A 22,953-nucleotide genomic window follows, 5' to 3' on the forward strand; every position below is an offset into this window, starting at 1 on the left:
CAACGCAGCATTTAAGTTTGAAACGGGAACAGACGCTGAAACAGAAAATCCCACTGAGAATTTCTAAAGCAAATGTTAAGAAATTCAGAAATTCAAAATATATAAAAAGGGTCAAGCAGCTTAGATTATGTACTCCCAGCCCATCACAGTGTTTCCATTCACCAGCAGTTGCTGCTCTGATTGCAAACACTATAATGTTTATCTAGATGTACAATGAGAAATAACTGAGGAATGTGAGTGAACAGCCTTGCTTTAAACATGGTCCAGAGTATTTAATCTGTTATCACTGTAACTCCTAATGCTGATGATTGTACTGAGAAGTACCACATGTTCAGTGAATAGTTTTGATGATTGGTAAGTGTGTTTTTATCACTGTCATTACGTTGTTTTTCCTACTAATACATCGGTTGTTCGGAAAATCTTCAACAGGTGTTGCCTTTTGTTACTAGAACTGAAACATGTTTTCAGCTTTGTCAAGAGTCTTTGTTATTTGCTTTGCAGCCCCCCATTTTGTGATTGGTGCTTCAGTGAATTATGGCTCTACAGAAGTAATGTTTAATGTAGTCATTTATCTATGTTAAAAGAATACAGTTCTTTCGATAGGTTATGGAGAGCTGTGCAGTCAGGTTGGGGTTGAATTGTACAAAGCATGAGATAACAGCCTCAATTTGCTCCCACTGAAGAGCAAAGCAGAGCTGAACCCCTGGAAGGGGTTGCAAAGTTTTTTATCACATTGTCATCAATATCATTGTCCTTTGCTCTGTGTTAGCATAACTGAGAGATGTGTTCATTTGACCCCTATAAGGATAGCCCAGGGAATGACGGTATGAGTAGAGAATTTTTGAGAGTTGTGTCTGGTGAGCAATTTTGCATTTTGCTCATTCATTGCAATCAAATACAATGGTGATAACTTTTTTCAGTTCCTCTAGATTTAATAAAGCAGAGTAATATAATTTCATGAGGGGATTAATTTTTCCATCACGCTGTTATAAGTATTTGGAATCTCAGTGGTGCTCTGTGACACCTCTTCCTTTCCCACCAGGCAGAGGTGGATTTGAGTGCCAAAGATGAATATGCCAGAAAATCTCCTGAATCTGTCATACTCCCAAAATGTTAGAATGGCAAGAGATGCCCTGAAGGTTCAGTTAGACCTTAAAACCCAAATTTGCAGCATAAAGGGTCCTTCAGGAAGTCCCCCTTCTTCCCTCTGAGCTTACAAGGAGACCCAATGCCCCTAAAAGTAATGTAAAATAGATCCTCAGGGAAATCACCTTTGGAGGTACCTGGCAGCATGCCAGTTTCAGCAGCGTTCAGTGAAACTCTGTCAATGTCCTCTCCTCAGGAACTGAGTTATATCTGTGATACAGAAAAAGTTTGTGCTACCTATGTACAAAAGCCTCGTATTGAAGCTTTTCTAGAACGGAAAGTGATGAAGGGTTATTCCAGCTCTAAATTCTGGTACACCTCTGTCCCTGGGAAATACTGCATACTTCCTACACTATTGCCATTACAGTCATGATAGATAATGTTCTTGTTTCTTATGAAGCTGATGCTTAACTTACTGTGGTGCTTTTAAAGATAAGTGAGCAACAAGTTTTTGCCCTGTAGTTGTTCTTCCTTTCCTTCATGGAGCCTTCTCCTTTCCTTCACAGTTTGTCAAGGGACAAATAACAAGCTGACCCAATTGGGACATGTGGAAGACCATTTCACCAGCCTGCAGAGGATGTACAACAATTGTGAGGTGGTACTCAGCAACCTGGAGATTACATATGTGGAGCACAATCGTGACCTCTCTTTCTTGAAGGTTAGTGTTCATGGCCAATGGAGCCTTCTCTGCTACAACAAATCCTACTTCATCTTTAAAGTGCAAAGGTTCAACTGCTCATGAAATTCTGTGGTGATCCAAAAAACACAGCTAGTTCATGTCAGAGGAATCACAGCCTACAGTCTAAGCATATCTGTAGGCTGCAGAATGCACTCAACAGTGCTATACAAATCAGGAACTTTGAGAAATAGTTTTTCAAGCACTTGCCAGCCTGTGCTGGGTGCCATGCAGATGGGTTTCTTATTATGTATAATTAGAATTTCATCCTTACCTGTTACCACACTTCTCAGAGAGCAAAAGGTTTTGTGGTGCTGTGGGGCAAAGCAAAGCACAAAATGAGTGGCAGATTTTGAAGTGTGGAGGCCTTTTCCCTGCCCTCCAAACTGTGATCCCTTCCTCTGCCATGGTGGTGAGTGCCTCTCCAGCCTGAAGTGCTCACACCCTCAGCAGGCAGGCAAGTCCTGTGCAATAACTTCCCACATGGATTCTTGGAGTGATCTTCAAGATAATCCCCTGTGATTGACACATGGGCTACTCCCATCTCAGCATTTGTTTTGTGCACAAGTTCATGGGCAAATTAAGGCAAGCTGAGGAGTGAGTGAACAGGAGGATGGATGTTAAAATGCAGCTATGGAATGGGGAGGAGCCATGGCTGACATGGAGACCTCCAGGTTCTCTACCAGCAAGTAACAAGCAAGATCAAAAAATCTATGGTTTGAATATATAGGTTAGAAATATGATGGTATTGCCATTCTTCTTTTCCAAACACAACCTATCATGGAGCTCAGGGTTCCAAGGAAGGTAACAAGTCTCTTGAAAATTTACTGGTAGTCTTCACAGAAAAGGAAAATATCCTAAGTAGTAGCCTGAAGGATTTTTACTTGTGATTTTTGTAGGGGATAGAAATGCATACATTTCACAGTGCAAGACAGGAATTAACCCACATGAAGGAACACTTTTGTCTTTTTGTCCTGTAAAGATATATACTATTTAAAAAGAAGGTTGCCTAGTCTTCCCCTCTGATGAGCGCAGAAGAGACAATGTAAGAGTCTGTATCAGGTGGTAGTCAGTTGTGTGTGCTGTCAGTTGTTGAAGGCCAGGTAAGTATTTTTGGGAAGCATCACATTTAGTTATCATTCATGCATTCTTGCCCTTTTCCCCTGCCTCCCCTAGTCAGCTCCACTTTCCCTTACTTGGGGACAGAACAGGGGTATGCTGGACCTGTGGAATGACACCCTGGTAGCTCCTGAAAGGGTGAATTTATATATGCTTAACCACCAAGGTTTTTCACATAGTCCTTTTTTCTTCTTAGATTTATTTATTTTTAATGAGATTAAATGGTCTGTCACTCCTTAAAATTGAAATATGGTGGATGGGAGGAGTGGGAGGAGGAAAGCAGTTATTGAAGATAGATGAAGCATTTTGTTTCTTGTGTCCTCTTAGTCAATACAGGAGGTTGCAGGCTACGTGCTCATCGCACTCAACATGGTGGATGTCATTCCCCTCGAAAACCTCCAGATCATCCGAGGCAATGTGCTCTATGACAACTCTTACGCCCTGGCAGTTTTATCCAACTACCACATGAATAAAACCCAGGGGCTCCGACAGCTGCCAATGAAGAGGCTTTCAGGTGAGACAAGGACAGCAGGTGGAGGCACCTCTAAAGCCACCTCCAGCTCTCAGCTTATTGGTGTCAAGATCTATTGGAGATTGCCTCTCAGAGTCATCTGCCATCAAAGCCCACTTTAAAAGCAAGGATCTGAATGTCATTTTTAAATTGCTTTCCAGCTAGCCAGTCTTCTGCAAAAGAAGCATGCATTTGTTATTCTGTATTATTTGATTTCAGGGCATATATATCAATATTTTTTGTTACATCACTCTGGGATCTGGTAATATGTGTGTCTCACATGGTCTCTGCCTGTGCACACCAACAGTCCTACTCTGCTGAGTACTGTGGGCCCTTGAGATGGCACCAGGCAGAACACTACATATAGTGGCATCCTTTTTGGCATCTGAGAAAAGCTGACTTTCCAGAATCTGTCAGTCTGTTCCTGGTGTTGGTTACCCCATCAGGAGTTGTGCTGCTCTGCACATTGCTCCTTTTGTCAGTATCATGTGACTGAGGTGGAGAAAGATATAATTTATTTCTCTTTCTTTAGATCAGAGATACTTTGGGGATGTCTGGGGCAAATTAGGGATTTGCTTCACTTGGCAATTTTTTTTTTGTTTCTGTAACAGAAATTCTCAATGGAGGTGTTAAAATCAGCAACAACCCCAAACTGTGCAACATGGATACTGTTCTTTGGAATGACATCATTGACACAAACAAGAAGCCTCCTACAGTGCTTGAATTTGCGAGCAACCTGTCTTCTTGTGAGTATTAACTTACCAAAAGTGCTATGTGTCCCCCTCCATTTCAGAGAGTGAAACAGACATGCCATCATTCATGCAGTGGGCTCCTAGTCCAACAATTTCTGATGAAGGCCACCAAGTCCTGTTCCAATAGAAGTGCTTTCATTTCTGCACCACTGGCCCAAGATAGAATTTTTGCATGATGATTAGGTCCTTAGCTCAGCAAAGTTCTTGGAATGTTCCTCTTGGTTTAAGACAGTACCCTGCATATGTGCTCAGCTCAAAAAGACAGCTCAGAAAAAGTATGCATTCATTTGCTTTCCAGCAATCTTCTGTTTACAATGTCAGGCTCTGGTTTAGGAAAACCATATGTGGAGTTTCATGGAGTTACTTGAAGCCTTTTTACAGCTAAGGCCCAAGTTGAATGCTGTAAAATTCTCTTGTTTTGGGCTGCACAGATTACCCTGGCAAAAGTAATAGTAAACAGGTAGATAAATCTGACACTTCAGATCAACAGGGAGATGAAGGGATATTTAAAAGTTTGTACACCATACGCTTAGAGCAGACTCAAGCTAATCCTTCAGTCTTATGAGTTCCTTGTAAAATCCCCAGTCATTTCACAGAAAGAAGGGTTTATTTTCATTTCTGAGCATTTTATTTCTGGCACTATAAATTGGCAGGAAAACATATTTTCTTTATCTTCTTCCAGTTGCATAATTGCCTGAGAGCTAATAGCCAACTTCTGTGTTGACTTATTTTTCTACAGTGCCCTGGCGTAATCAAGGAGTTGCAAACTATACATGTCAGTACAAGAGTTTGGCTCTGAGCACCACAGAAATGTTAACCTTTAGCTTTTCAACTTAAAAAAAGAGTTCTTTGGTCCCACACCGAATCAATCAACTCTTGGACAAGTATTGGCACTTGTTCAGCTATTTGATGGCTGATGGGGGGAAGGAAAGTCACATGTTGTTAGTGGGAAGAAACACTCTAGTAGGAAATGCCTTTTAAATATAGTGAATTCCACATTAATCTGCTAAAACAGCCTTTTATGGCTTTAGTAATGATCCCATACTCTAAAATAAGTTGTTTCTCTGGGACCTGCTTATCATTAAGAGAAAGAAGAAGAAAGAATAGAGCAAGGAGGGAGGAAGGGGAAAAAGCCCAGCACTGAACGCTCAAGGTCAGGCAAGGTGTCTGTCCATCCTGCCCACCAATTGTCCATCTGCCATGGCCCTACAGAAGGAGCAGTTTTGGTAGAGGATGGGAGGAGGGCACAAAGCAGACAAGTCAAATTATTTTGTGGTCAGAGGAGCTGGCAGTTGCCTGTGAATCCAGTTGGATTTGTTTTCTTTTTAGAACTGTCTTGTTCAGAAACACTGATTTACATGTGGCCTGTAGAGAGCAGCTGGCACATGCCTGACTTCAAGCCAGTGGTGACTTGCCATTGCATGAAAATTCCAGCCAAAGGGCCAGCCGGGCAGTAGCTGAGATTCCTGTTCCTGGGAAAAATATGCCTCTTTCGTAAGCTAGGCTGGCTGGGTATTGTCCTCTCTTGCTTAAAGGTGTGGAGGTGGAGAACTGCACGTAGGAAAGCAGTGGTGAACAAAGGATAACAAATTCAGCTCTCAGATTTTTTGAGCACTGTTATATAGATGCTTCCTACCCTGGTTTATCAGGAAAGAAATCTCAAGTCATTGTTTTCTGTTGTTCATGGTACATTGATGTTTTCTTTGTTTACAGACTATTATATTCTCTCTTACGTGTTATACTCTCTGTGTTTTAGGTCCCAAATGCCATCAGAACTGCACAGAAGACCACTGCTGGGGCCCTGGAGAACAAAACTGCCAGACATGTAAGACTGCAGATTAGCTAAGAAATAGCTTGTGTGCTCTAAACATACATAATACATTTCTGTCTACTGAAAAACTAAGCATAATTTTGCAGGTAGGATGCTTCCCTGATGCTAAGAGAGCAGCAGAAACATCCATTCACAAGTGCCTGAGATTTTACAACAGTTTATTTTTCCTAAAGTAAAGGTTGAGAAGGAACATCATGTCAGTTTGTTTCACTGCTTTTTTTTTTTTTTTTTTTTTTTTTTTTTTTTTTTTTTTTTTTTGGTTTTTTTTGGTTTTTTTGTCCTTTAAAAAGTGGGGAAATGCACTGGGTTTTGTTTCAGGAAAAGTTCAGTGGAAAAACTGCTGATCTAGACACAATGCAAATGGAAGCAACATCTTACATTCAGTTTTCCATTGCAAATACCCACCTGAACCTAAGTTTTTTGCCTGCAAATTTTAATCCAAATTTGTATGAGTTAGAGTTTGAGGAAAGAGAAGCATGTACCTTTCCTGTCTTCATTTAGTGTAAGCTTCAGCTTTTGTCAGCTGGCTCTGCAGTTTGGCTCTCGGGGTGGACAGTGGCTGTGCTTACAAAGCCCTTCCTGGGCTGGTTCCTGCAGCTGAGGCTGCACAGCTGTCCCAGGACCTTGCGAAACATCAGGTCTCAGCCCTGCAAGCTTCCTGCATTTACAAACCCTCGCTGGAATCAGGAGGTTGAGGAAAGCATAAAATAAGCGAGCTCTTGCTCGCTTCTCCAGGCATTTTATGAGTCTGGCCAATTGAAAATGTATCCCACATTTCCATATGTGGGAAAGTTTGGGGGATATATCTCTTTGTCCTGGAAATTAATGTGGGATACTCTATGTGAAATAAAAATGTTTGATGTAATATATGTTTCCAGCAGGAAACACCAGTCAATGGTTATCAGAGTGATGAGGTGCTTTATTCCCCTGCTAATTCTTATGAAAAAAAAAGTATCAAAATGCTGTTCATGTAGAACAATGTGCCATTTATTACCCTGTTTCTAGTTGAGTGGAGGAGTTGCTATCAGGGAAGTTAATGCTTACTGTGGAAATAATCTGCTTCTTTGAAAATATACGGTCTTGCTTATAGGTCTACAAGAAAAAATAAAATAATACAGTTTGGATACAGAACTGTGTAATGGAAAAAGAATTTATGATTTTAAAAAATCACTGTTACATACTCTATAGCTGGCTATTTTTGGAAATAATTTTTTGTTAATTAACAACCATGGCTTTCAGGCTTACAGGAATTCCTGATAATATTGTAACTCATTTGTGCCCACTGTGATGTTGATAAAAGTTAGCACAGTACACAGCTGAAATTATCAGGGTGCTGTATGAAGCAGAGTAGCCATCAGGTTCTTCTGGCGCCTTATGCCAGGTTCCATGGATCTCTAATTTGTTTTTTAATTCTTAGAGACCAAACAACCCTAATTTGGGTCTCTGGTACAAAAACATGCTAGCCATTAATTTGCGGGGGTTTTAAAAATTGTTATGATTATCCTTTTCTCTGCTTTGATATACAAATGGAGAAGCTTTCCCAACTCCGAACAAAATGTTGCAGACTGTTTTTGCTCCCCTGCAAAAAGCTGGACCAGGGCCAGTTCTTCTTTTGGGCTCTTGCACTGGTGCAAACCCTGAGGGAGTTGTGTAATGAAGATAAGGTTTGGCCAAGGATTTGAACATTAAAGAAAAATAATTCAATGTACATATAAAATCTACTTGTTGAGTGAGTCTCCTGTATCTCTGCAAATTTTGGAAATATTTTAGTGTGTTAAAGGGACATTTTACAGCACCACACCAACAATGTACAATTTCCAGTTATAGTACAGAGTCCTGGCAATTCTGTCACATTGTTTTTCCCAAAGTTAGAGCCAATAATAGTAAATTTTCTCTGTGAAATGGAGACAGATTCTACCCTATTGCCCAGCTATAAGATGCAATGACTGTCACAGAGTTTTACTTGGTCTAGGCATTGATGCAACAGGGTTGTTCTTTCTAAGCAGGACATATTTCCTGGCTGGGATCAGAGTTCTTAGCACCTCATAAGAGCCAAGATAATTACAGGCTGAACATGAGCCCTTCTTACTACCACCCACACTCGCTCTCACCCCTCCCAAACTTTGGCCTTAAATGAGGACAGAATGTCCCATGAGGAAAATCTAGCACAGAACCTGCACCAGACCCTTTCTCTGTATTTCTTGACCTCATTGCAGAAAGTACAGCTGATGTTTTTCATTTTTTTTCTTGTATTTTCCAGTAACAAAAGTCATCTGTGCTCAGCAGTGCTCTGGTCGGTGCAGAGGAAAGGTGCCCAGCGACTGCTGCCACAACCAGTGTGCTGCAGGGTGCACTGGCCCTCGGGAGAGTGACTGCCTGGTAATGATGCTGCACTGCCACCACCATGGCTTCAATCCCTGACACAGCCAGCAGGGCTTCCACCTGCATGTCCTCTAGCCTTCCTCAGCCCCAAAGGCCTCCTGAGAGATGCTGACCTGTAGGGTGATCAGGGCTTCCCTGCATGGGTGCTTGTTGGGAGGGAAGATAACATGAACTTCACAGCACCCTTAGCTAGTCTTTACTGACTCTGCCCATGGACCTTCCTAGTGTGTTCCAAACCAGGGTTAGCGCCTTTGACTGCCCAGTGACAGTGATGCAGAGCATCCAAGTGTTTGCTGTAGGCAGCTTCCCCACATGAGCAGGTCCACGGGCCCAGAGCTGCCCCCATGGTGCAGCAGTTTTCCAGGCCAGCACAGCTTTGCTTATACTCCTGAGCACTAGCCAGTAATAATCTTAAAGTGGGAACTTGTACAGGAAGTAAATTATGATGGATCTTCATTTTTTTTTGCATTTTACCTAACTTCACACATGAAATCCAGGTTTCTCTTTCTGCTTTTGACTTGCCACAAAAGCACTGTGTTTGGGGAACCCTGGGGCAGTGAAAAGAGAAGAACCAAATGGTGCTTCTTTAGGGAATTAAGATCCCATTGCTTTTCCACCAGAGTTTCAGGGGTTTGGTGTGTGCTCTGGTTTTAACTCTTCCCCATGTTTGCATTGCACTTCATTTGGAATTAAGTGACATCTCAGTGAATCTCCATAGAAATGGTCCAACCTGGGTTTTACTGTTGTTACCTCTATTCCTGGTTTCTGTTTAAGATGGCTATGATCCCCTTACTGGCTCACAGAGAAGACGGTTACTGTCTCTCATCTGGAAAGCCAAGGGAGAAGAAAGGGAAAAAGAGAGTCATGATTAATTTAATGCAGATTTAGATTGGAAGAACCAACTTGCCCTTCATAAATGCCTGCTAAATTGTTCATTACCTGCAGCCAAATATAATGGCTTGAGTTTAATATTTAGCCAAAAAAGTCAGTAATTGGCAGGAAAGAACTTGATTTGATTTAGGTTATTAAAAACTGGCCAAGAAAAGTACAGTTTGTCTTGATCTGGTTGCTGCTTGTAGGGAAAATTTTTCTGTCTAAGGCATGCAGATTTGCTCTTGTTCCCACGTGAATCCCAGCAACTCTCCACCAGAGTGCCAAGGTTCCTTGTTCAGAAAAAGAAAAGCTCCTGGTTTCTTTTTTAAAAAATACTATACTCCATTGCCCAGCCTGAAGCAACCTTACAACTTCAAAGCCTGAGGGACTGTCCTCTTGGATGATAGCTGCTTGGGGTTTCCATTAGAGCTAAGCAGGGAAGCAGATGAGGCCATCAGAGTGTTTTGAAGAACTGCTGTAAAATCACTGTCACTTTTTAAGGAGAAGGCATTTTAATTGGGTGCTGTTGTTCAACGACAGGCATGCCGCAAGTTTCGGGATGACGCTACGTGCAAGGATACGTGTCCCCCATTGGTCCTGTACAACCCCACCACTTACCAGATGGATGTGAACCCTGAAGGAAAATACAGCTTTGGAGCCACTTGTGTGAAGGAATGTCCACGTAAGTTCATTTCAGGTTGCAGCCCCAGAGGAGGTGGGAAGCTGGAGAAAAGGGGGAAGGATCCCATGTCATCCCTCTGTGTTGTGTGCAGATAAAAGAGCACTTGTTCTCTTCAGCTTCTGTGGGAACTGAGAACCAGTGACAAAGTGAGCCTCTTCAAACAGTCTGCATCCATCACTTTGCCTGATTTTTAATCTCTGTATTTTGACTTCTGACAATTTTTCTCTTCGTGAAGAGAAAGGCATCTTTTAAAACCATTAAAACAATAGCTATATGGGATCAATGCTGTGGATTACCAAAGCATTATTAACAGGTTCTTAATTAGGACTGTTAAAAAGCAATTGATTTTAACACTCTGTCTCAAGGCCTGGGATCATTGTTTCCTCTACAGATGCTTGCTTTTCCTTTCTTGCTGTTCCGTTTCTGTATTTATTTAAACTGTCAAGACTTAAATATTGTTTTATCCTTCTGTGACCATTCTGCTTCTTTAAAATGGTGGTAGCACTGTATGTTCATCTACTTTCAGATTATGTTTGTGATGTTCATAGTTTAATGGCTGTGCTTTCCCAAGTGTGCCAAAAACTCAAACCCCCTTTTTGTTACAGGTTTTGAAGTGCTTGTCTGGTCCTCAAAGTATCCCTCTTGTATTTAAGTCACCTATGTATGCTTTTTTTTCCAGACAACTATGTGGTGACAGACCACGGCTCCTGCGTTCGCTCGTGCAACGCTGATACTTACGAAGTGGAAGAAAATGGTGTTCGAAAGTGTAAAAAGTGTGATGGGCTATGCAGCAAAGGTATAAAAAGCATGGAATAAACCAGTAAGGTTTTGAGATGATAGAGATCTTGCTAGGAAGTGCAGGGAATTCTGATCGTAGTTAAATGCAAATTCAATATAAGTCAGATTCAGTGATAGTTAGGAGATCTGACTGGTGATTTGATTAGGAAGCATGGCTGTGGAGCAGGCCCTCCAGATGGTATACACCACTTTTTTTTTTTTTGCACAGCAGCCTTCTCCTCCATTTGTGCTTCCCAGTGTCTCATCAAAGGGAACAGAAATGGGACAAAGTGAGAAGGGAGTGTGCCAGGGCCTGTGTGCAGAGATGCTCAGACCCAGAGCTGCACAGCCGGGCTAGCAGGAAGCAGTTATCCTGTGGCACTTTCTGAAAAACAAAAACAGGCAAAAGATCTATGAAACTCATCTTGGAGTGGCAGGTTTGATCATAGGGGAATTCTTTCTGAGCTTGGGGCACCTCCATGTTTCTACCCTGCCATGTGACCAGGCTTCACTTTTTTCCCCCCTAACTTTTGTCTCTCTTCTTTAACAGTGTGCAATGGCATTGGAATAGGTGAACTTAAAGGGATTCTCTCCATAAATGCCACAAATATCGACTCCTTCAAAAACTGTACCAAGATCAATGGGGATGTCAGCATTCTCCCAGTTGCATTTCTAGGGTGAGTTATCTACTGGCCATCAAGCCTTGAAAGAAAAGGGCTAGGGGAAATCCAGACTAAGCTGCTCTTTTCCCACTTTCTCATTCTGTTTGTTTCAGTGATGCCTTTACGAAGACCCTACCTTTGGATCCCAAGAAGTTGGATGTCTTCAAAACAGTCAAAGAAATATCAGGTTTGCAGTGAATTTAAGCTGAGGTGTTTTTCTTACTACCAAAAACACAAATGGGGAGGAGGGAAATTTTTTAAGCACATGAAGAGAAGTGCATGCAAAGTGTTTCTTGTCTCGGAGCTTAACAAGGGTCACTCTTAACCGAGGTGGTCAGCAGCACCTTGCCAGCATTACGCCCACATAACCCATACTTGGTCTTCCATCCAAGGTGTGTGGTTTGGCCAGAACATCCCTTCTGCTGAGCTGTCAGCCCTAGAGAAGAGTAAAAGCAGTGGAGATCCTCAGCCACCCAAGAAGCATGTGGTGATGCAGAGGCGTGCCACTCCAGCTAAAAAAAGCCAAGTGTGTTTCTATTTGTGGAAAACCTTTCAGAAGCTCCTTGGGGAAGCGTGCTCAGTGGCTTGCGTCATCCCTATGGAGACACCCTCTCCAGACTGAAGGGCTCTTCCTTGGGGTGAATGTGTCTCCATGAGCACAAAGCAGCCAGCAAGAGCACTCAACCACTGTCTTGCACCAAGTATCAATTAAAAGTAATTGTTTTCAGCCCATTATGAAATTAATGTAGCATTGGGGTGGGGTCTACAGACACCACTCCAGTTCTCCTTTTCTTTCTCACCTGTGTGGTTCCCTTCAGGGTTCCCTTCTGACTAACTGCAGAGCTTCATACAGCAGCCTGCAATTTTCCAAATTCTCCCCTTCCTCCCAAACACCTCAGCTGAGTGGGAATTCTGCTGGCCTCAGAAAATCCACTACAAGTAACTATTCTGCTCTGTTCCCGCTTTTAAGTTTTCCTCTTCCCTGAGGTCGGCTGAAAAATGGGGTGGAGTGCTGCCTTTCTCCCACAGATCCAGAGTCTGCAGCCTCTCAGCCAGGGTATCTACTGGCAAGAGCCATTTTTGCTGGTGACTCGGTGTGGCAGGATGTGCAGCTCGACATGCTTCTTATGCTCCTAAGCCCTCATGGTGGGCTAGGAAGTAAACTGTTTATAAAACAGTGCTTAAAAATATCTCCTTGCTCCCTAAAATGTCATGTTAGACTTTGAGATCCTTCAGATAAGCACAGGGAAAGTACAAGTGCCTTCTCCTGGTGCAGGATTTGCTACAGGAGAAGGTTCTGCTGCCAGTACTAACAGTGAGTTTATTTCCATTATAATCATTTTTTTAATCTTCTTTTTCTCTTTCAGGATTTTTGTTGATTCAAGCCTGGCCTGAGAATGCTACTGATCTCTACGCTTTTGAAAATCTGGAGATTATACGAGGCAGAACAAAGCAACAGTAAGTAAATCATGTGCCACAGCCATGCTAAGAGAAGCCCTGTTTTGAGCTGCTCTTGTCTGAGCACACCAAGGTTGCAACCAGTGTGAGACTCAGGTGTCTCAAAACTGATGCAAAATGGGGCAAACTCTGCAAGGAGTAGAGCACCACCTCTGTAGCACAAATAACATGCCCTGGGAGTAAAGACGCTCAGCTCTGTGCCATGTATGGAGGTCTGCCCTGAGCCTGTTTTCAGGACCAGAGTCTCCCACCAAACCTGGAAGCACAGACAGGACACAAAGTGCTCTTTACAGTCTGGGGGAGTCACAATGCCATCAGACACACTGTGGGATTTGAGGTAGCTGGGCAGTCGTGAATGGAGGCTGACAAGCAGTGCAGACATCAGCAATGCTTCCAGTGCCCTCCTGGCTTGCCCCAAGAGGAAGAATGACTTGGTGGACAAGCACAAATAATAGCTGTTTTACCTGGAACCATTGTTTCACATCATTTACTTGTCAGACCATATGTGTCCTGACAGTTTTAGCTTAAAAATCCCTTGCAAAACCAGATGTGAGTATTACGGTTGTTACATAATAAGCATGTCATGGACAAGGCATTAAGTTTAGAGGGCTGAGCAGAATCTTGCTTGAAGAAAATGCAGTTCACAGCAGGATGCATTTGACAGAAGAAAAACATGCTGAGTAAATCCTGCTTGCTAATTACCTTTCTTGCATGTTTTTTCTATTTTTCCATCTCCATTTTAGTGGCCAGTATTCCCTTGCTGTTGTTAACTTGAAAATACAGTCCCTAGGGCTGCGCTCCCTCAAGGAAATAAGTGATGGAGATGTTGCCATTATGAGGAACAAGAACCTCTGCTATGCTGACACCATGGACTGGCACAGCCTGTTTGCAACTGAGAGCCAGAAAACAAAGATTTTACAGAATAGAGATAAAAATGAGTGTGGTAAGTGAGTGCTGCATTCCTACTCACCATCAAAGCTCATGCTGAAATTCAAGAGTAAGCTTGCATTGTCATGATTCAAGAAAGGCTTTTTTCTTCATGTTCCTCTAGCTACAAAATTCATCAGTGATACTGCCTTAATAAAAGTGGTGAGGGAAGAGTGGGATTTTTTTTTCTTCCCACCAAAATGTGAACTTTATAGTGTTCAGCAAGTCAGGAGCTTCTTCATACTTTGTACATAGTGAAGCCGCATCAGTTGAAGGACACTAAAGCTAACTCCTAACACTGGTCTTTTTTCACAAGGTCAAAGCTGGTGTTCAACCATACTGTTATTAACTGCAGTAGTCCCTGGGCAAAAATCTAATTATTTCTTTCTGAGGAATATGGATTTGTTGTATTTTAGAAATTTGTCATAGAAATATGATAGAACCGTCTGGGTGAGAAGGGACCTTTAAAGGTCAGGTAGGCCAACCTTCCTGCTGGGGACTGTGATGTCTCTCACTAGATCAGGTTGCTCAGAGCCCCATCCAATCTGACCTTGAATTTAGAGGGATTAGGCATCCACCAATTCCCTATGCAACTCATGCCAGTGTCTCACCACACATTGTCTTCATTATATCCATAAATCTATCTAGTTTTTCAGTTTGAAAGCATTTCCCCTTGTTCCATCACTACATGCCTTATTAAAAAGTTATTATAAGTGCCCTTCAAGTACAAAAAAGCCCCAGTGTTTCTCCAGAGCTGTCTCTTCCCCAGAGTAGACAACCCCTCTTCCCTCAGCCTGACTTAACTTTATTATACATCTGTTAAAGTGTCACAGAGGAGATCATTCTCATTTAGAATGGCCAGAATTCACTCAATTTTAGGCTTTGGGATTTAGAGGAGAAGGATTACTCTTCTTCTACTCTACCAGAATCATTCATATTTGTCTTGGAACAAGTTGGGAACCAGTTGGTCATATGGAGTGGGAGTGGAGAGTTTGACCCCTCTCTTGCCTTGACATTCATGTCTTTTCTTGTCCCTCTTTCTGTCTCAGCTGCTGCCAAGCATGTTTGTGACCCCCTGTGCTCAGACGTAGGCTGCTGGGGCCCAGGGCCCTTCCACTGCTTCTCCTGCAGGTTTTTTGATCGTCAGAAGGAATGTGTGAAACAGTGCAACATCTTGCAAGGGTAAGGTGTCTCAGGGGTGCTTTAGGTTTTGGTAATGGTGTGGGGGTTTTGGTTTTTAAAATGTGTTGTACATAGAAAGAAAGCAAGAAACTGGGTTTGTGGTTGCGTGGGATTTCCCCAGCTTTGCAGAGATGTTGTGTGAACACAGTACCTAGCTAAGGTACCTCTCCTTCCCATTCAGTATTGCTTAGGACTTTGCTCCTGACATGGTGATTGCTAAGAAAACATCCTCTTAAGCCCACAAAGAGGCTATCTGGAGGCCCAAGGAGGCTAAGCCTTAGGCTTCCTTCCCATAAGAGAGAAAGGAGTTTAAAGGCCAAGCTGTGACAGTCATGTCAAGTACACTGGGTGAGAGCCAGTGCCATTTGGAGTCTCTGGGAGCTCAATCATCCCCAGAGCCAGGGCTTCACTCCTTGGTAGACTTCTTTCCTCTTATATTTCTTCAGATGAGCAGCTTGTTCTTGCAGTTCACAAAGTTGCAGTCAAAGGAGAATGAACTTTCATCCAAAAATCGCTGAGAGCAGCTATTTCAGGCAAAATTATTGCCTCAGCCTCACTCAGAACACGGAAAAAATATTGCTGCCTTGTGTGTCAATTCAACAGGTGATGTAGGTGGAAAAGTCATGTCTAGCAGCAAAATTACAAAGCTTGACTTTTAAACCTCCTGAGTATTAAGCAAGTACTTGTCAGGGTGCTAATGCCTCTGATGTTTGTATTTCTCTAGTGGCTTGCAGTTTAGCAGCTGTCTATTTTTTAAAGTGAATTCCCTCTAGCAGCTCTTATAACCTGAAGGGCAGATTGGGGCATTTTTTTTTCAAATGATGGGTAGATTTAGTTTAATTAATGACACCATTACTTGAAGTGGAACAGCTTTATTGCTATTAAAACCATCTGTTCCCAACTTTCATATTTTAATGATTCATTGTGTGTTGTAGAGAGGACATGAATTTAATTATCAGTGCCTTGCTGTTTAACTTTCCTAATTATTATTTGTAGCCTTGAAATCACTTGAACTGTTTTTGCTGATCTCTTTGCATCACTACCATTTAAAAGCCTCTAGAAATGGTTGTGAGGATTCTGTGACATTATCTGAAAAGGGAGAGTAAACTAATTTGTAGTGTGCAATCTGGAGTGCCATGTGTTTCACTGTCAAACAAATTTCCCTTACTCTTACATCCTCCTGCTTGCTCTGAGCAAGTGCTACTGGTGTAGCCAAGAGGGTCCCTCTTCCTGTCTCAGTACCATCATCTCAATCTAATGTGGAAAAGTCTGGAAAAGAAGACCATAATTTATCACTTGCTCTTATTTCTGAGGTTTAATTATTTCTCTTTTTTTGTTGTTGTTTTCCAGGGAGCCAAGAGAATTTGAAAAGGACTCCAAGTGCCTCCCCTGCCACCCTGAATGTCTGGTGCAAAACTCCACCATGTACAATGCAACTTGCACTGGACCTGTAAGAGCAGATTCATCTTAGCAAACCTGAGCCCCAGTATTAATATGTGTTTCCCATATTCAGATAATCCTGAGGTCTCATTTTAACCCTATTTGAAGTGCAGCAGAGAATGGGGGTGGTTGAAGTCAAGATCTTGGGTCAAGGGAACAGGACAGGAAACTTCAGGGTGCTAGTTTTATTTTCTGACAAGTAATCCACAGTCATAGACATTGTAAAGTCTGTAACATTTTATGTATTTTTATAGAAAAAAATACTTATTTTGGCAAAATGGCAAATATTTGAGTAACAAGTAACCATTCAACTTCCAAGTTGGTGTCAACACATTAGATCAAAGTCAGATCTTAATTGCAAAAGTCCAATTCTCTCTGTTTTTCTTTTTTTTGAGGTCAAATCTGCTTTCATCACAAGTCCACCTCTGTGTTGTTTAACCCAACTCTTTAAACACCTCTTGCCACCATCAGCAGCCTCTGCGCGTTTGACCCTTGTGATTTAGGAATGGTACTCCCCAGCTTAGTACTCCCACTGTGACTCTCCAAACCTCAAGCTGCTCACTCCCTCCCTCCCCCCTTTCCCTTGTGGCATGCTGGAAAGGAGAATTGGAGGCATAAGAGGAGAAGATCATGGGTTGAGATAAGAACACTTTACTGGAAACAGCAATGAGATAAGAAGGGAAACAGTAACAGCAACAAGATTAATAACAGTGTACAGGAAAGGTGAAGGATTCACACATAATTGCTCAGAACCAGCATTACACCATGGTTCCCTCTACCATGCTTGCTCAACCAGAAGGAACCCCTTCTCCCCAGAAGAAACTCCTTTCCCCTGCCCCTGGCAATGACATGAGGGGGTAGAGAATAACCTACTTGTCCTAGCCATGCTCCTCCTGGCTACTGCAGAAATTAACCCTGTCCTGTCAAAAACAAGGACACCCATCATCAGTTTGAAGAGTCACTGTTCAGTACTGTGAAGCATTTCCATCCTCCCTCCTAGCACATGACCTCAAGGATGTTATTTACATTATAAACTCCTTCAGGCAGTTACCCCCTGTTCCATATTTGCCTAGCATGTAGTAATCAGTCTATTATATTGGCCCTTAGACATTACAGTGATTAAAATAATCTTCCTGTGGTGTGTCTTACTTTTGTCCTACTGCAACCAGTACTGTGGATCTGGTCTGGCTTTTCTCCATAGTAAAATTGGACCCACAATTGCTGGTTCCCCTGCTTTAAAATATTTAGGTTATTCATGGTGTTGTTGAAGTCTTAATAAAAACAGTTCTGCCAAAAATGGCTGAAGGCAATGCCTCTAAATACAGACTTAGTGCTTTTCAAAGTGGGAAAAAAAAACAAAAAAACCATGGACTGCTTGGGTTGCCTTATGCTTCTTCTTAACAGAGGAAAGAACCTGTGCTGAGAAACCAGAAAAATAGTGATTTGATTCCAGTATTTCAGGGTGGTATCAGGAGGTCTATATCCACTATTTTAAATTATGTTGTAATAGATTGCACCAGGTAGCAACCAAGCTGTCTGCTTTTCAGCTAACCCCTTATCAAGGTGTCATTTAATGCTTCCCCATTTAAAATGCAAAACACAAGTTTTCCAACCAGGAAAGGCAGAGGGAAAAAAGAAGCAGCATTGTAATGCAAGAAAATATTAGCTTTAAGCAGCAGGAGCTGTCTTTTGTATGGTCGATCCTACAAGTGCAATTACTTCAAGAATATCAGGTAGCAAGGTAATAAAACCAGATAATGCTGGAAACTTCCAGCAGTGGAAAGCATTTAGATTTATCTTCCAAATTTCCTTCTGAATAGCCTGATGTAAGCACATTATAAACAAGTTGTTTCTCTCTGCAGGGCCCTGACAATTGCATGAAGTGTGCCCATTTCATAGACGGCCCCCACTGTGTGAAATCCTGCCCAGCAGGTGTTCTGGGCGAGAATGACACCCTCGTCTGGAAATACGCTGATGGGAACAATGTTTGCCAGCTCTGCCATCCCAACTGCACCCGGGGGTGAGTAAAACCTGGGATTGAATGGTGACAGGGAAGAACAGACAGAGAGAAACAGCATGTCTCGAGCTTTTTCTCTTCCTGACGGTCCCATGTCAAACCACTAAGAAGAAGAACTAGCAGGGAGCAAGAGAGGTCAGGAGGACACAGTTAATGTAGGCAGAGTGTGGCAAACTTTGTAGGTAGGAAAAGGCCAGTGGTACTTTGTTTTTATGCAGAAGGAAAGAAAAAAGGTTGTTTAATGGGTTTGAAACAGGCTTGTTTGATAACTTGAAAAGAGAATTTTACAGGACTCACCCACCAGTGATGGACTTTTTTTTTTCCACCTGGCTTATTGCTGTGTCCTCTGGTTTTGAGAGGAACATCAGTGACATCTGGTGGATGCTGGCTTCCCAGGGCCCATTTTTCTCTGCACCTTTCAACTTTCAGGAGGGAAATCCCAGTGAGATAACACAGTGATTTTCTTCTTTTTCTTCTTTCCATATGCTAGAACTTGGTCTGAGTTTAAAGCCTTGTGAGTATGACTTTTTAACAGGCATCACAGTAAATCAAATCTATATGAACCATTTTTGTCCTCATTTGGGGACACACTTAAACTGCAACCTTAACAGGGTGTGAATTGATGTGTTTAACCTACATCACAAGTAATAATGGTCTCCTCTCCTGATTTCCAACCTGCAAAAGACATGGGATGCACAGGAAAAGGTTTTAGGGCTTGATTTTTGGGCTGTGATGCTTTCAGAGCAAAAAGCCAGCCAATGTTTTGTGTATTTTCCTTCACAGGCCTCTCCTTTTTTCCCTGCAAGTCTTTCTGATCCAAAATCTTTTCATAATATGCCTGTAATAAGTGTTGCAAGAGAGGAGTTTTAACATACTCAGACCAACCATCACATTGTATATTAGCTAATCCAACTGCCCGTTCCCCTTCCTGGAAAAAAAAGGAGATGAAGGGTAGAATCAGCAAGTAACAGACCTTTTTAGCGCTTATAGAGAAATTCAGTGCAATGGTTTTCAGATGGTAGTTATAAAGCATGGTGGATTTGCTACAATTTACATCAATGCCCTCTGCTTTTTCTGCAATCACAGCCAAGACTTAATCAGGGCTTCCCACCGCAAACCCAAGAAGACGTTTTCTCAGATTAAAAAGGATTGTAATAAGCTTGTTCTTTATTAATGACTTCAGTAGTCCCTACTGATACAAACTGGCCACGGTGGTCTGATGTCCTCCTTCTAACTGGCCACATGGAAATGCAGTTTATTAGTGGAATAGTGTAATGAGCAACCACATCTGAACAAGGTGGTTTTTTTTCACTGTGCAGCCTCGGTAGTGAAATCAAACACTAGACTTGAATGCAGATTTGGAGAATATAATTTGCCAGACAGGGATGTAAAAGAATCTACACAGTGACTCTTAGTGCTCAAGCAAGTTTCCCAAGAAGAATTGATCAGAGAAGTCAATTCCTGCCTTGCTTTAGCAGTGGATGGGGGAGACAAGAGTCAGGCAGGAGATAATGTTACAGTAAGAAGACTTTTTTAAAATGAGGGCTACCCAACATATGCCTCAGTGTATTTGGCCCTGTGTTATTAAGGCAAAACATAAAAAGGAGTATCAATTTCATCTTTCACATGAAAGAGCTGGGCTGAGTTTGCATCAGTTACATTGTGAACATGCTCAATAGCCCAATTCAAGTTGATGCCCCAATGCGGCAGATGAAATAGGCTGTATCCCTAAAGGGCTTGAGAGAGCTAGAAGGAGGAAATGTTGCAATATTTGCTATACAGATGGAACATCTGTGGCCATGGATGAGTAGAGAGCCAGTGTCAGGGTTGTAATATGGGAACATGCAGTCAGGCACAGCATTGTCTCTCTGAAGGCAATCCATCAGCAATGCCATTTCTCTTCACGCCTTTCCCTCATTTTGCTGTGGGAATGGATCTGTTCAGCAGTGGGTGGAAAACATCTGTCTCACAAAGCTTTTGCATCCTTAGAAACCACAGTCTCAGCAATTCCTGCATGACAAGGAACAACTTCATTTCTGTCCCTGTCCAATTTCACGGCTAGAGCCCACAAAATCTTATCAGCATGATTAAGAGTGCTGACTTCTGTAGTCATGCAAGGGTTCCCAGGATATTTGTCTGTTCTCCTTATTTGAAGAAGCTTCAAGTAAAAGGCTTCTCTTCCCAGCTGAGTTTTGTCACGAATTTCATTTTTTCACTTTAGGTATGCATACTGGTCGTACATTGCTTCTTTTGTAATGCCATGAAGAATACCTTTGAGTCTCATTTTCTTTGCTGAGTCCATTTTTCAGTCTTCGCTAGGAAATAGAATGAAGGATGCTTTCTCCTGCTTAGCCCAAAAGACCCCTTCTCTCACAATTCTCCTGTATTCTCTTGGGCATTTTTTACACAAGCTTCCTTTGGCCCTGCCTCTAGTACAGCTGAGAATATATGCTATCATAAAGAAAGCAACATCTCAAAAGCCTTGAACATATAAATCCCATTTATATGGTCATCAATTAAAGACACTCACCATCTTAATTAATCTAGTCAGTGTTGAAGGATTTAATTTTCCCTTGCCAGTCTCACAGAGTGCAGGAAACAAACTCAGACACAGTCACTGGGGTGGATAAGCAAGGAGGAGAAGCCACTCCTGTAGCCAATACCACTGGCTGGCACATCCTGCCTTCATCCACACTTGCTGTCAACACTGTGTCTCACCAGTCTTCATTTTAAAAGTCAAGGGATTTTGGGGGGAGATGAGAAAGTGGCCAGGGCATCTGAGAGGGAAGGCTGCAGAAGCACAGCACTCTATGCCTTTGTCACTCTTGGAAGGTTACTTAAAAAGAAATAACAAATTAAAATTTTTGTAAAGTTTAAAAATATTTTAAAATGGTTTTCCATCTCTTTTATGATTATTAAGTAACTTAGGCTGTTATAGTGTGAGTGCCTTCTAAAAAGCCATCAAACATAACATGATACATAATACATGACTGTATTGCATCCAACTAGAAACTATGGATCAAGGAGAAAATTGTTAAAATCTTGATGGATTTAGGAAATAAGTAGTTGTGTCTGCACTGGACATGTAATATTTACATAGACGGGGAAAATTTATAGTTCTGGATGAGTTAGTTTTCAGGAGCTGTAAACCTAACTAATTATCCATTAAGTAGAGAAATGTATCAAAGACTACAACTGCTGTTATATTCATCTTGTTTATCCATAAGATCTTGAGTTACTTCATAAGGTCACATTTGTCATTTTGGTTTCTCTAAGCAGAAGAAAAATTACTCAGGAATGGAAAATGTGATTATTTAGATTCCATAAAATCTAGGTTACTTAAGTAGGGTGTCATCATAAAATTCCATATTAAGAAAGATAGTTATATATAGTCCTGGAGGGATAATTCTTATGGGCTTTGTTTCTTCTCTGACTTGTGAACTCAATCAAAAAACCAAGTGGGATTTGAAAAGCACAAGCTGATCTCTCTCTTTCTTCCCAAACACATTTTTAATTTATCTTATGAGACTTGATATTGATGGATTTGTGTGGGAAAAGGAAGGGGACTGATAAAAATCTACAGTTCTCCTGTCTCTACTTTGATGTGTAAGAGAAGAAATGGTCAATCATTCCTCAGACTGTGGCTACAATCCCCTTATCCAGTTTTGTTTGCTGTTAGGAAGCGCATAGAGAACTTGCCATCTTGAAGTAGTGTGACAAACCAGAATTTTGAGGGAGAGATACTTTGAGGGACAGTAGTCATATTCTGAAATTAGGTGAAGTCTTCTAATTTCACATTCTTATCAAGAGCAGCTGCACATGCTCTGTTGCAGAACACAGAAATTAATATCCAGGAGGTAGACCATGAGGTCTGGAGTCCTAGATCAGTTTTCCACTGAGCACCTGAACAGAGAAGCCCAAGGCAAGATCTGCCTCCTATATAATAAGCAAGCTGGTGGCTCTGCTCTGGCTCTGCATGTGCAACTTCTCTGTGCTTAGTTACACAACTGAGCAAACAAAGCAAGCTGTATGCTGGTAGGAAAGCTAACAAGGTTGAGCACTCAGAATCCAGGAATCGGTATGAACAGCACTTCCAGTATGTACAGGACACCAGGATGCACATTCTTGCATGGGAGCCCAGTGAACTTACAAGACCTTCCAGATGCTGCGTCTTGGAGCATTGTGTTGGCCCAGAAACAAGGCAAATACACAAGGGAAGATCCGAGTAATGAAAACAAACAAACAAACAAAGTAAAACCCAATAAAATGAGTAGTTGCTTCATCTCTTCTTTCCCCAGACCCAGGCCAAGTAGCAAGAGAAGATCTGCAACTCTACCTGGCATTTTGAAATTTTTCTGGTTCCTCCTCTCAGTGAGAGGAATTCCAGAGCAGTTTTCCTGGCATGGGCTCACTCATTACCCCCTACTTGACCTCCTCTGGAATTGTTTTGGGATGATCCATTTTCTTTAAATCAGCGCAGGGAGCGGATACCACAAGCTGGACTTTACTCCTTCCTGT

The 22,953-nt window shown here is 41.9% G+C and overlaps 1 protein-coding gene across 2 annotated transcripts in view; it reads left to right on the forward strand.

Moving 5' to 3' along the window:
* EGFR (epidermal growth factor receptor) overlaps positions 1–22,953 on the forward strand; it is a 152,141-nt gene that overhangs the window by 104,884 nt on the left and 24,304 nt on the right. For both annotated transcript variants that reach the window (XM_079301453.1, XM_079301454.1), the window contains exons 2-15: positions 1,653–1,804; positions 3,269–3,455; positions 4,064–4,198; positions 5,961–6,029; positions 8,296–8,414; positions 9,831–9,972; positions 10,652–10,768; positions 11,300–11,426; positions 11,525–11,598; positions 12,779–12,869; positions 13,613–13,812; positions 14,846–14,978; positions 16,329–16,428; positions 18,281–18,438. In XM_079301453.1, coding sequence (XP_079157579.1) covers positions 1,653–1,804; positions 3,269–3,455; positions 4,064–4,198; positions 5,961–6,029; positions 8,296–8,414; positions 9,831–9,972; positions 10,652–10,768; positions 11,300–11,426; positions 11,525–11,598; positions 12,779–12,869; positions 13,613–13,812; positions 14,846–14,978; positions 16,329–16,428; positions 18,281–18,438 — 1,804 coding nt within the window. The remainder of the gene's footprint in view (positions 1–1,652; positions 1,805–3,268; positions 3,456–4,063; positions 4,199–5,960; positions 6,030–8,295; positions 8,415–9,830; positions 9,973–10,651; positions 10,769–11,299; positions 11,427–11,524; positions 11,599–12,778; positions 12,870–13,612; positions 13,813–14,845; positions 14,979–16,328; positions 16,429–18,280; positions 18,439–22,953) is intronic.

The sequence above is a fragment of the Erithacus rubecula genome (genome assembly GCF_903797595.1).
Source record: "Erithacus rubecula genome assembly, chromosome: 3".
Lineage (NCBI taxonomy): Eukaryota > Metazoa > Chordata > Aves > Passeriformes > Muscicapidae > Erithacus > Erithacus rubecula.